Source organism: Mycteria americana, unplaced genomic scaffold, assembly GCF_035582795.1.
Source record: "Mycteria americana isolate JAX WOST 10 ecotype Jacksonville Zoo and Gardens unplaced genomic scaffold, USCA_MyAme_1.0 Scaffold_53, whole genome shotgun sequence".
NCBI lineage: Eukaryota > Metazoa > Chordata > Aves > Ciconiiformes > Ciconiidae > Mycteria > Mycteria americana.
This window is the reverse complement of record NW_027445639.1, coordinates 815,059-828,147: the sequence shown is the minus strand read 5'-3', so window position 1 is coordinate 828,147 and position 13,089 is coordinate 815,059. Positions and strand designations below refer to the sequence as shown.

General features: G+C 56.8%; 1 protein-coding gene across 4 annotated transcripts in view; it reads right to left on the bottom strand.

Annotated features, from left to right (window-relative positions):
* Positions 1 to 13,089, bottom strand: part of HSF1 (heat shock transcription factor 1) — a 73,608-nt gene that overhangs the window by 1,034 nt on the left and 59,485 nt on the right. Inside the window, exons 10-13 of one of the 4 annotated variants that reach the window (XM_075490361.1) lie at positions 9,337 to 9,423; positions 4,153 to 4,258; positions 3,909 to 3,974; positions 701 to 770 (exon numbers count right to left, since the gene is read on the bottom strand). In XM_075490361.1, the coding sequence (XP_075346476.1) occupies positions 701 to 770; positions 3,909 to 3,974; positions 4,153 to 4,258; positions 9,337 to 9,423 (329 nt within the window). The remainder of the gene's footprint in view (positions 1 to 700; positions 771 to 3,908; positions 3,975 to 4,152; positions 4,259 to 9,336; positions 9,424 to 13,089) is intronic. The other 3 variants (XM_075490362.1, XM_075490363.1, XM_075490364.1) reach the window with 3 other exon arrangements.

The following is a 13,089-nucleotide window of genomic DNA, read 5'->3' as shown; positions in this document are numbered from 1 at the left end:
GGCCTCGGGCAAGGCCTTTTGGCAGATCGGCAAGGAACAAGAATCTGACCGTAGCGGGGTTCCGGCCCGCTCTCGGCGAGGGACCGGGGGCTTTTCTGTGCCTCCGTGGACGCGCAGACTGCGCAGGGAGAGCACCCCGACCGCGCTGCGAGATGCAGAGCCCGCAGCTGGGTGCCGGGGTTGCCGCCACGAAGGCAGAGCAGCACCGTGACAGCCCACGCGATTCCACGCGGACAGAAATCCCCCCAGGGCTGGGGCCGGCGGGGACCTCCAGCGCGTCCGGTCCGACCCCCTGCTCGGGCAGGGGCAGCCGGAGAGGCTGCCCAGGACCCTGCCTGAGTACCTGCAAGGGTGGAGGCTCCCCAGCTTCTCTGGGCAGCCTCGGCCAGAGCTTGACCACCACCCTCCCGGTGAAAAAAGCGCTTTCTTGCGTTCTGATGGAATTTCACGTGTTTCAGTTTGTGCCGTGGCCTCTGGCCCTGGCCCTGGGCACCGCCGAGGAGGACCTGGCTCCCTCTGCTCCATTCCCTCCCACCAAGGAGCTGGACACATAGCTAAGATCCTCCTCCGTACGGTCTCTTTTCCATGCTCAAAAGCCTCATCTCTCTCAGCCAAATACGCTTTTTGGGAGAAATGGTTTTGCCACAGCCTCAATTCTCGTGTTACTGAGTCACTAAACGCCGAGACGGCTGCCCGGTACCTGTGTCTGCTGTGCTGGCCTCTGTCTCAGTAGGTTTCTGCTGTTCCTGGGATGAAAGGAGATCCTGAATCTGCAGGGAGAAAGGTTGGGTTGGTACGTGCATTGCACGGGTCAGACGTGCGTGGGTCCTCTCTGTGCCCGCCTCGGGACCGCCTCAACGCACGCACCGCACCAAGCAAGCCGTGATTTGCAGTCTCGAAGCCGCGCCGAGGCAGCGAAAGACGTCCTCGGAGGTTTACAAGGCTGTCAGCGAGCCCGCACGGCCCCGGACGCAGCCCGCGCGGAGCGCTCCGGCTCCCAGGTCGCAAGCGTGGCCGGGTCGGGCCGTACACGAGTCCCCGGGCCAACCTGGCTTTCGCAGATCCCCCCTCCTATACGCGCAGGTCCTGCTCTGCAACGCTCCCTTGGATCCCAGCACGGAGCTCTTCTGCATCTTGGGATCTAAAATCCCAGGGAAAGCCTTCAGGACGTGTTTGTAATGAGCTGTCTTATTTTATTTTCTTAATTTATTTTTATTTATTGAAAGTCTTATTGCAACGAAAGCACCCGAGAGCTGCGGGTCCCGGCAAGCTGCCAGAGCAACCCGGGCTGTGGCTGACGACCCGATCCCCTTTCACACCCCTCTCCCATGGGCACGACCGGGCTGGAAAGGCCGAGAAGTGAGTGTTAACGGGAGAACAACTTTGGAAGCGGGAGAAACCGCTCTGCCCACCCGAGAAGCTCCGCTCACTGCAAAGTCAGGAGGGGAGCCCTGCCCACCCGCAGGGCTAACGCCGTCCGGGGAACGCGGCGCTGAGCCTGCAAACCCCGGACCGCCGAGCAGGATTGCCCGCCGGTGCCGCCGGGAGGACGACGCTTGAGCAGAGCCTCTCCTGCGGGATCACCTCTCCTCTCTGGATTTACAGTCAGCTAACAATCCCGTGGCTACTTATTACAGCAACTGCTGCCAGGGAAAAGCCTCCTTAGCAGGTATTTAAATGTGCACCCGGCGGTTCTTGTTCCCACTCAGCAAGTGGCACTAAGTAAAAGCCGAGCGCTTGTGAGCACGCAGGTCTTCGCAGACCGTCTGGCCGCAGTTGGGGAACCCTGCAGCTCAACCTACAGCCAGCACGGGGATTTTGGTGGTGTGAAGGCAGGGTGAAGACGAAGCCCAACAAAACGCTCCTCCCGACGTTACAGAGGAGAAGAGAAAAATAATACGCGAGTGACCTTGATCCAAACTCTACCTGAGCTGAAGGGCGAAGCTGTGGATTTCAAAGGACACCAGTTAAGACTTCCTTTAGCAAATCCCGCTTCCAGATTTTCTACGGTGTAACCCTCAGCTCGACGACACGAAGCAATTCATTTCTGAATTACTGACTCTCCGCTGTTCACGTTCTTCTCCCCAGTCCCGCTAATCCCTTGTCCTGCTCTCCCTGCCCAGCCAGCCCCAGCCCCAGCCGCTGCAGCAGAGCCTCCAGGCAGGAGGAAACTCGGTCAGCCCGCTTACGGGGTAGGTATCGTCTGCGTAGGTCTCAAACAGTACTCTGCACTTCTGCGCTCCCCCCTGCAGCCCTTTTTCCCTGGTAATATCCCAAGAACTTGGCCAGCCACCGGGTCTACGTGTCTGCCTCACACCACCGGGCAGCGGGAAGGCAGAGGAACGTCCCCCGAGACAGAGACGCGCCAGAGACGCTGCGGAATTCCCAGCTGCCAACTCCTGTCCTGTATTTTACCCCACGAGCCAGGCGCACGCCGGTGCAGGGTACGGCGTACCCCAAAAGCGCTCGTGGGAGCTGTCTGGCTTAGGGAAAAGCCACAGGCTCTCTAAAGGCGTGCTTTGGAGAGGGGCCCGGCCGTGCTCTCCCTGCTCCGTAACGCCGGCGTTAACGCCTTCCTCACAGCCCTCCCAGGAGCGCTCGCTGCATCACCTGTGGGCCCACAAGGTCCCCAGCGAGGAGACCAAATTTGGGCTTTCCCGTTTTGCAAAAACTTTCAAGATGTTTCCTGTTCTGCGTCAGGGGAAAAAACACAAGATCCCTTTGTGCTTTTTCAGATTAAAAAAAAAAAAAGCAGCGGGGGGAAGAAGGGGTTAGAGGGTCTCTTGCTGTATCAGCTGGACCAGGCTTGGTCTGCTGTCCCCTGCTTGGTCTGACCTGGACCTGATGAGGTGCTCAGGGACATGGTGCAGTGGTGGGCTGGGCAGTGTTAGGTTTACGGTTGGACTCGATGGTCTTAAAGGTCTTTTCCAACCTATACGATTCTGTGATTCTGTGATTCTGTGATTCTGTGACCAGACTCACCCTCCCGCACTCACGGCAGCATCCAAGCTGTTGTTTATCTTGGTCTCCCTCTCGGTTTTTCTCACAGAGTTGCTCCATTTTGTGCAAATACCGATACGCATCCCGGGGCAGAGAAAGGCCAGAGCTGCAGCCCTGGAGCTGGAGCGTGCACGGAACTGGCACAACACCGGGGCTCCAGACGCTGCCTGCACCAGGGCAGGGAGAAGGACCTGGCTCTGCCCCGGCCCGGCAGCACGCCAGTCACCGGGCTACTGGCTACTCTGAGGGCCTGGGACGCTCCGGTTTTGACCGGGGTAACTTCCACCCCGCTGCTCCAAGCGCCTTCTCGGTGCAGCCGCGAAACGCCGTGTTTGACTACTCATCGTTACCTAATGAAAAAGCCCATTTTATCAGGCAACACTGGCTCTTGCAAGGAGAGTCTGTATCGGTGCCTTGCACGGCGCTCAGCGCCGACGATACGCAAGTAAATAAAATTAAAAAAAACACAGCACATGATGGAGCCTTGAGAAAAACCTCCTGACAATTTAAGAAAGTCGAAAGGAGGGTTTATGGAAACCACATGCAGCTCTCCAGGCTTCAGCGCACTTCCGCGTTCAGGGGGCAGAGCTCACATGAGAGATGGAAGTCTCAGCACCTAATTAACCGAGTATGAATGATGAAGTAGCCCTGCTCTCTGTATGAGCTGCGCAGAGAAAGCCGCAGCGCTAATTGAATTATTTCCCCCCGGTGGCTCCCCAGGCCTGCGCAGGGCTCCGCGTTCCTCCTCTCCCCCACGTCCCCTCCCTCCGGGCTGGGGCCGGCCCGGACGCTCCTCAGAGCCTGTCAGAGCCTTCCTTTAATCACACGGAGAGGCTGCTGCAGAACAGCAGGACACACTTCATTCTGGCAGCTGCGTGCGCATGGAGGGATTTTTAACAGCTACTCACACTGGCAAGGCTGCTGTCCAGGTCGGGAAGGTTCATGTCTGTAACCGTCATTGAAGGGCTAAACAGCTGCCAAAGGAAAGAATGATTAGTGTAGGGAAAGAAAGCAAGCCCAGGCGTGCTGTGGAAATTCACGGTTGAAGCTACCGTGGTCCATCTGCCACTGCAAGCCACACGCACATGGTACCGCGAGACGCAGCTGGGGCCCGGCTCCTGGAAGGACGGGCAGGAGGGAGGAGATACTCACATCTAATAGCGCGCTTGTGTCCACGCTGAAGCCGTGTGTGGTCAGCATCGTCTGAAGGTTATCCAGGTTGGAATCGATGGTGTCCAGATGGTCATTGAGTTCATTCCTGGGCAAAAGAAAGAGGAGCGCAGGCGATCAATGCTGAGGAGCCTCTCCCAGGTCCTGGGCTACTACGGGGACGTTATCCACCCAAGGACCGCAACCCTCCTACAAGCCGAGCGGGAGAGCGGGGCTGGGATTCCTGGCTCTGCACGGATGCCAGCCCCAGCTGCCAGCCAGCTCGGGCGTTCTGCTCGAACGCGGCAGCGATGCTCTCTCCCTCTCTCCACCTCCTCCTCCGGCCTGAGCCTGGCGCCGCCGCGAGGACTCTTCCTCCCAAGAGGTCCGAGGGTGAGCCACCCAGGCGAACGAGAGGCAGCGAATTTCCTACGCACCCCAGGATTTCTGCAAGCCATTTGGGCTCCGCGGTTAGGGCCTTGGTAACCACCAACCACCGTGGGCTGGCAGGGGTCTCGGTGCAGCTGCGCCTTTACAGGGAGTGGCTGTGGACCCTTTTTCAGTCCCAACGCAAGGACCGGAGGCTTGTCACATCCCGGTTGCGGATACGTGACAAAGGACGGACAACAAACCTTCCTCCCTGCAGCAACTTGCTTTGGGGGAAAAGCTTCAGAGGGACCACTGCTGGCCAGAAAAAACCTTCACATCTGAACTGGCAGCGGGGAAAACATTATTTGTTCATCGGGAGATGCGGCTTCTAGTAACAACGGAGAGAACTAAAGCTGCTTCCGTGTACCTGGGGAAACAAACCTTCCCACTGCATCCCGGCCTGCGCACGTCCCTGCGCGGCTCCTGGCAGCACCAGGGAGCGTACACCTACGTGGCGGGGCACGGCGGGGAGAAGCACCAAGCTCCCACGTAAATCACAGCCCACTCGCTGGCAAACAGCGAGTCCAGGATGAGGACTAACTGTAATTCATCTCAGCTAACTTTGCCAGGGAAAGCTGCTATCTCGTCAACGCCAGGCTCCCTCTAGAGCCACCTGGAAACTGGACGCTGTGCTGGGATGGACGGCACTGAGGTGGCCAACCCCACGAGCCAGGCCAGAAGACAAAGAGGCCAGCTCTGAGGACACGGCTCGTTCCCTCCTACGGAGCTCTGGGATAACTTTGTAGACCAAGGCGGACAGCAGAGCACGAGCGAGCCCAGCAAAGATGGCTTTTAACTGACTTGGACCTAGGGCTGCGAGACCGAGCTCCAGAGAATGGTCATCTGGATCACAGAAGGACAGCAAGGGCTGCAGAGGCGATGGTGAGGTGGGGAACTGACCCCACACCCTCTTATTCTCTAGTTCCACGGCGCTCGTGGTGTTTATGCTCATGGCGCTTCGGAATACCAGAGGAAAAGTGGATGACATCAACCTCACGGTGCTACCAAAAAGCCTACAAGGCTCTCTGAAGAGCACTCGAGGGAAAAGAGTCATGTTTGTTAGCAGCCTGGGGTCTGACTCATGAAAAGCCCCCGGATTTGGCAACATTAGCAGTAGCAGGTTCAGTTTCTTGCACAGTCGTCACTTCTGGCGTGGCCTCGTGTTCGATCCACCATGTTCTCCGTCCTAGAAAGGCTCTTTTTGGCTACCGAAGGTGCTCAGGAGGCACCAGCGGCGTAGGTCCCGCACAGGGAGACCCAGAACTCCCAGCAAAGCTCGGAGACTCCAGAGCTTTTCCATCCTCGCATCCTGCAGCAGCATCACGAAGATCACAAAACCAAGTCTATTTTGTCATCGCTGCGGAAAACGAGAAGAGGCCGCGAGGTCACATCGCAGCTCAGAAAGCCTAGCAGCAGAAACAAGCATCCTGCCAGAACAACAAATATCCTCATTCTGGGAATACTGTGCCTGGGGCCACAGGAAAGCTGGCTGCAGATACAGCCCATGAACACATTCCTGCCTTACCTCTCCCGTGCGTGCAAGCGGGAGCTGCAGAGGTCTGTAACTCTTTTTTAGAACTAAGATCCGTGAACGTACTGCAAATAAATTACTTATCCGAGTTGGTGCTTTTAAATGACTTCCAAAGTCCTCACCGCACAGCACCTGAAATGCTCTGAGGGATTTAAGATGCTTTCAGCAATCCCTAAACCAATTAGGAACATCCAGCAGCGTGGAATGGACCGGTCCCAGCCAAGGTGTCATTAGAAACCCCACCCGCGACAAGCTGGTCCTTCCACCCCTAAGGGGACGGCGTCCAAGCAGGGGTATGATCCAGACCACGCCAAAAGCGGCACTGGGCTTAGACTCCTAACAAACTCCAGACCTTTGAAGCGAGTCTCCCTGTTTCTTTGCAGGAGGAGAGAAGGGGCCCCCGAACCGCTGTTTTCGATGCTGAACTGGAAAGTGGCGGTTGCTGTCTGGTTCCCAGCGCTGCCGGCAGGTGACCCTCCCCGCAGGTCCCGCTCTGCTGTGCGGAGCTACATCCGACACCAGGCCAGGTCTGCCATCAAAAAATGCTCGCGGAGCAGGGAAGGAAGAGAGAGCGCGACCCTCTGGAGCAATACGGTTTTCCTTAACTTTCCAAGCGCGTTGTGGGTCGAGGCAAGAGGAACCAGGGTCCCCAGGAGAGGCGGGAGGTTGCAGCACAAGGCGGGGCGCGGGGGGCTGAGGGCTCTGTAAGGTCTGTGCCTCTGTCCCTAAAGCCCGACAGCCCCACAGGAGCAGCCTGAGCCAAGCGTGCTGAGGAAGGAGGGCAGGAGCTCTCCGTTCCCCCGAGACAGGCCAGGCTCTGAAGGCCAGGAGACCACCTCCGGCGCCGAGAGATCGACACCTTCTCTTCAAAGCTGATACTCCAGCGAAACGCCTTCCCGACGCCTGCAGCCCACGCAAGAGCAGGGCACGCTTTCTGGGAACGTGCCGCAGCCTCTGCCACCCCCGCAGCACCGGGCTGCGTCAGCCGGGGGAAGAGGCAGGGAGCTCCGACAAGAGGGTCCCACCGAATCGCTGTGTCCCATCTGACCTGCATCAGGCCCCGCAAACTCACGGCAGAATCCCTGGAAAATGTGACGGACGCGGGATCGACGATACAGGATCGGTGACGCTGACACAGGAGAGCTTTGCCTGTCCCCAGGTTATGTGGATGTGCAGGGAAAGGGGGACCGGAAAGATTTTGGAGGTAAAGAATAGCCCTGTCCTAAGCGCACGCCCCGGCTCTGCGTCCCCTGTCACACCGACCATCCCCACACTCGGTGCATCTTCACGGCACGCTCCCCGGGTCTCGCCCCGCTTTCTGGCTGCCGACGACCTCGCAAGGTTAACAAACCCCGGCTACGCAGCACGCCTCGCTCCAGCGCCGCTTCCTCGGCTCCCGGGGCCGCCCCGCAGAGCACGGGCTCTCGCGAGACCCTCGCCGTCTGAGTTTCCATCTGATGAAGTGATGAAAGTCAGCCTGCGTGGTGTGGTCTCGCTCTGTGTGGGCTGTTTTACAGTCTGAGAAGTAGCTATGTAAAAATAGCACCTTCTTGCTCAACAGATCTGCTCTCCGTGGGTCTGCCTCTCTTCCCCAGCAGAAAGATGTGTTTAATACCCACGCCACGGTGGCCCTGAACACCGGGCGAGCGAGCCGGGGCACGCTGTGCCAAACCCACTGCCAGGGAAGCCCCGACCGTGCGGTCCCGGTTATGACTGACGGAGGCAGCAGCAAGCACGCGACCTGCCTCTCCCTCCGCTGGGAACCAGTTGAGCTGGCAGTCGGGAGGAGCAGCTTTTTACCGGGGAAAAGGCACGTTTTGATACGGGTGCCGATGAGAGAACTCCATCTGCCAGTCCCTTGCGATGCCTCCAGCGCTGCCTGCTGCCGCCCCTGCGTGTGCGTTACGGCGACGCAGCTGCCCGCAAGCCCGGCACCACTGCTCGCGCCAGCGTGCTCCACGGCCGCGAGGAGAGCATCCTTCCCAGAAGGACCCGGAGCTCCGGAGCTGCAGCGCGCGGCTCGCAGATCTCCATCGGGCACGGTCAGGGCTTTAGCAGGGAGCAGCTCCCCGCGTCGCCAGCCTGGCTCCCCTCCCGGGCAGAGCTGCCCGTCCCTCCGATCCTTAACCCTCCCAAGTACAGGCTGCTGGCTGCTTCCCAGAAACAACTGACTGGGCACCAGACGCTTCTGGGTGACAAGCAACCCCCAGTCCTCCGAATCTGAAGCGCTGAAGACGTACAGAGCTGTTTGTCTTCCCTGTACTGCTTTCCTTTTCAAATGTCCCGTTTTCTAAAAGCAAGAGGAGAGGGCAGCTCGGCAATGATTATCACACCTAGGTAGGGGAAAGGCAGCCCCCTGGACCCTGCGCTCCCTCCAGGCCATCACGGCGCTGTCCGTTTGTCCCTGGGAAAGGGGCTCGGGGTGTGGGACAGCAGGGCCCAGGTCCCAGCAGCCCGCAAACGATAACCAGAGCAGTAAGCAACGATTCCTGCAAGGACCACCTCTGACATAGGCCTTGAGGGGGAGGCGAGACACCGATTCAGAAATGCGTTTTAGCTCAAGACATATTACATTTGCCTTTTGCATGGCTCTGTACACGGGCTAAAAGTATTTAAGGGCAGCACCTCAGACAGTTTTTCCTCGGCTTCTGTGGGGGACGGGATACTGGCCTAGATGGGTTTTGTCCTGATCTGGGATGTTTTTTATTACGGAAAAGCTTTATTAGACAGCATCTTGGTGCGCAGTCAGGTTTGCAGTGGGAAGTTTCATTGTTCTGTCATTATCATAAAAATGGAAAATGCATCAGAAGAGTCATTTCAGCCCTGAGCTCCCATCGCTTTCCCGTGCAACACTTTGTTACTGAGGTGTGCGAATTTTGTGCTGGCAAGAGATACCGAACCAGCAGCTCTCAGGGCTGAAGTTTCCATTCATCAAAACCAGGTACAGCATGGACAACAGCAGAGCAGACTTCCCTCCCTTCCCTGCCAAGACCACCTAAAAGGATGAGAAGCAGTTTAGCCTCCGCTGGCCACTCGCTATTTTTAGTTGCCAAGAAGTCTGCCCCTCAGTGCCAATTTTTAGAGTGAGCCTTCTCCTTCTTGATATACCACCTATAACGTTAGGAAAGCTGACTTAGCGCACTGACGGCTCCTGCTTAGCGCAGCGTTCCCCTGCTCTCTTGCCCAGAACTGCAATGCTTGGGGACAGCGGCTATTGAAATGCTAACCCTTGCTGTGATCTGCAATGAAGTGAGGAAGAGGAGGAACTGGGGCAAAGACGAGTGACCTCTGACATCTGCGAAGCGCGAGTCAAACTGAAAAATACAAACAGAAGAGGATACTAGATTCAAAAGACTCACAATCAGGCACTTTCAGGAATGAAACGCTTGTTACGTTCAAAGGCAAGAACAGTTAGTCGACCATGCTCCTGCACGTTAAGCGGCGCGGCACGCACCGCACTGCGGTCGCGGCGCTGCGGCGCTTTCGAAGCCGGCAAGCAGTTTCAGGCTGGCTGAATTGTTATTAACAACAAAAAACAAACAGTCCTGCAAAAGCAAGTGAAGACAGCACAGGTTCGTTACAGCACAGGCAAGCTCGGTTCGCAGTTTCTCAGCAAGACAAACTACTTCTGATGTGGGTCTGCTTATATTAACTTCTGCAGGGTGGCACTGGCACGGGGACCACAGTCGCCGTCACCTCTATCGGGGCGTCGAAGCTCTGGGAGAACAGAGGCGCTGGCACGCAACGCTCCGTTTAGACAGACGGTGACCTGCTGCTCTACGGAATATACACGTTACGTTAATAATGGAGGCGTCGGTGTTTTTCAGCATGTCGTGGGCTTTGGCTCTTGTAAAGTGGCTCGCGTAGGTCCCCGGCTGGCTGGCGGATAATGTTTGGGCAACACCATGAAGCGTTTCCATGCAAACGTTCCCTTTTATTGCCTGAATCTCGGTACTGTCACCTGCTGTTGGTCACACAGAGGTAATTCTCAGTTCAAATGAAATTCCCTTGGACAAAGGATGCCTTGTAGATTAAATAACAGCCCGCACGGCTCACAAAGAGGCACTGCATGCTATGACCTGCAGTCTTACGGGCTGCTCTTCTCCAATAAATTTGAGAAAACTGAAACATGCTTCATGTGATGAGAAACAGGTATTGCTGAGACTCCTTGGCAGGCTGTCATGCCTGGGTCAAGCGAGCAGCGTCTGGGCACCCTGCTATATTGTAAAGTCACCCACCATCAGTAAACACTTCCCTTATTAGCTGCATCTCCATACAGCGAGCAGACTCCCGGGAATTTAGCAGAAGCCTCAGAGCACGGGCGCTGCGCAGCGTCACGTCCTTGCGCAGCGCGCACAGCGCGCCAGGACACGCGGCTCGTTTGCTCCCAAAGCCTGAGGAGCGAGCAGCGAGGGGCGAGCTCCGGCCGCAGGACGGGGCACGCGGAGAGGCTGCGTGCCTCGGCACGGGGCGCTGAGAAGGGTCTGAAGCAGGGTCTGACACACCCCTGGGGACGTGGCAAGCAGCGCGCTGCCCTTCTAGAACAGCTCATCGCCAGCATTTCCATTAGCAAGTCACCCTTCCTGCCTGCCCAGTTTCTCAGTGCAATTCACGCTCTGGTCATCCCGCTTCCCACTGGGTACCTACGGCTGCCGGCCGGCTTCCACTCCACTCAAGTGGATGCGGAGTAGCTCCAGTGACATCGGGAAAGGAGCCGAGGCCTCGGCACGCTGGGAGTACTGACCTCCTTCTCTGAGTTTATATTCCTCTGACATAGCGGAATACACGGAGTTCAGTAACCCCAACGAACAAAACTGCGCGCGGAGATGCCGAGGCACAAAGCTAATACCGTCCCGACCCGGAGATGAGCGGAGGCCGGGGATTCCTTTTATTATTTACACTTTGCCTTCAAATTCCCTGGGGCTGGGACGGATTTTCTGTTAAATGGTTACACGCCGTCCAGCGCTGTGCGCCCGTGGGGTCACCACAGCATGCTACAACTCTTCTTTTACAAATTCATGGGGCAAAGAGGCTAGGAGCTGAGCCATGGGATACAGGACTACTGCACGGCTGGGAATCCTTACTGGCCAGATTCCTTCCTTCTGGAATGCCCTCTAAAGGAACTGCAAATAGATGAGAGAAGCACAGTGTTGCTTGCAAAATGCAGGAGTAAGAGAGCACCAGAAGAGGAGGAAGCACAAGCCCTTTCTTTTAAATGGTTCTAAGAGGCTTCCTACGACGAAGCGCGGAGCTCAGTCTCCGCAGGGCAGGGGGCGAATCTTTTCTGCATCCTTTGCCTGCTTCTGCGCAGCCTACGAGAGTCCTTAATAATTCAGAGGCACTCTCGGCAGCACTTTTTTCTTCTTTTTTATTGCCTTTTAAACGGCCAGCTTCAGCTTCTGATGAGCTGTACAATAAAATCTGTCTCTTTTTAAGGACAGCCGGTATCAGTGAGATGGATTGCAGTGCCCTGGACAGGTCTATAAATAGGTGAAGCTACAGACAAACATCTCCTGCAAGGCCAAGAGGAAGGAGGGAGCAGGCGTCTCCCGACTCTGCGTGACTCTGAGGTATAAAGACAGCAAACCCTGCTCCACTGCGCTGCCAACAGGCTCCAGACCCTGCTGCGGCGGGACAGCCGTCAGCCGTCTCCGTGCTCACTGTGCAATGTCAAAGTAAGAGGGCTTCTTCCACAGGCTTTGTCCCTTCTCCATCTAGAGCTATGACACTGCGGCTCTGAAGAGGGATAGCTAACTGAACTAATTAGAAGGGAAGCGCACGTCACGCTGTCATCACCTTGGGTGCGTGAGTCCACAGCAGCCTTCTGGCTAAAGGAGCTCTCCGCTGCTTTCCAGGACCCTGAAACTAATTGTGTCTTCTCCAAATTGCTTTTATGCTTTAAGGACAGAAAGTCTGTCCTGGCATTCAGAGGGAAGACCTTAATTCCGATACGCTGTTTTTGCCAGAACACAGGGAGAACGGGAAGCGGCCGAGAGCTGAGAAGTGGCTGAGATCTCAACATGGTCAAGGGGGAAGCTCTTGGCAGTCTGATAAGGACAAACAACTTTCTAGTTTTTCATCCCAACGCTTGCAGTTGCATCTGTGAGCACTGTGTGGTGATAAAAGACATAAGACTACACATCTGATCCCTAATAAAAAGCTACCCATCAACTTCCAGCCTGCCACCCACTGAGTCCAGCCTAAGTTTGATGCAAGCTGTGTCCTGGTGAGTAAAGAGGCTGAGTGGGAGAATCTATTCCCCATGTCTAGAACCAGGTGGGCAAGTGACCGTTTAATGCGAAGCTTCCTCCCTTATTCATTTGGAGGGCAGCTGGGACAGGCAAAAGCAGAGGACGGCGCAGGGGCAGCGCTGTAGTGCACGCTGTCGGAGCAGGCTCACGGAGAAACGCTGCCCGCAGCGGTCCCAAGCCTCACCTGCAGGTAAACCCCGCTGGGATTAAAGCTTCTACAAGCAAAGCTGGAAGCCGCCTGCGCTGTGTGCCTGTCAGCTGCTTCTGGACCGCAAATACAACGCAGAAGCTTTTATACCGCGAGGATGTGCTGGGCCTGAGATGAAACAGCTGATCGTACGCTGACTCATTCCTACGCCGGAGGAGCAGGCAGCTTGAACAAGCCCTTATTTAGCACGGTCATTTTTACCCGTTCTTATTTTGGCATCCCACGTGGCCCCTCGCAGCAGAGCGCTGGGTGCCCCGCACAGGGGGTTTAATTCTGCGCGTGGGGTCAGGCGTGGGATACACTCACTGCTCCAAGCAGGACAGGAACGGGAGAAGAAAATAGCTACCCTGGCACTTGCAGGGAGGGCGGCGGTCAGAGCCACAGGTGAGCTCCGTGGACAAATGACCACGTCTGCCTCCAAAGCTGGCTGGAAGCCCCGGTTGCTAGCTTCTTTAAAGCTTAACAGTACAGAGCGGTGGGATGGCTGGCAAGACCCGAGCTGGGCCGGTCTCAGCACAGCA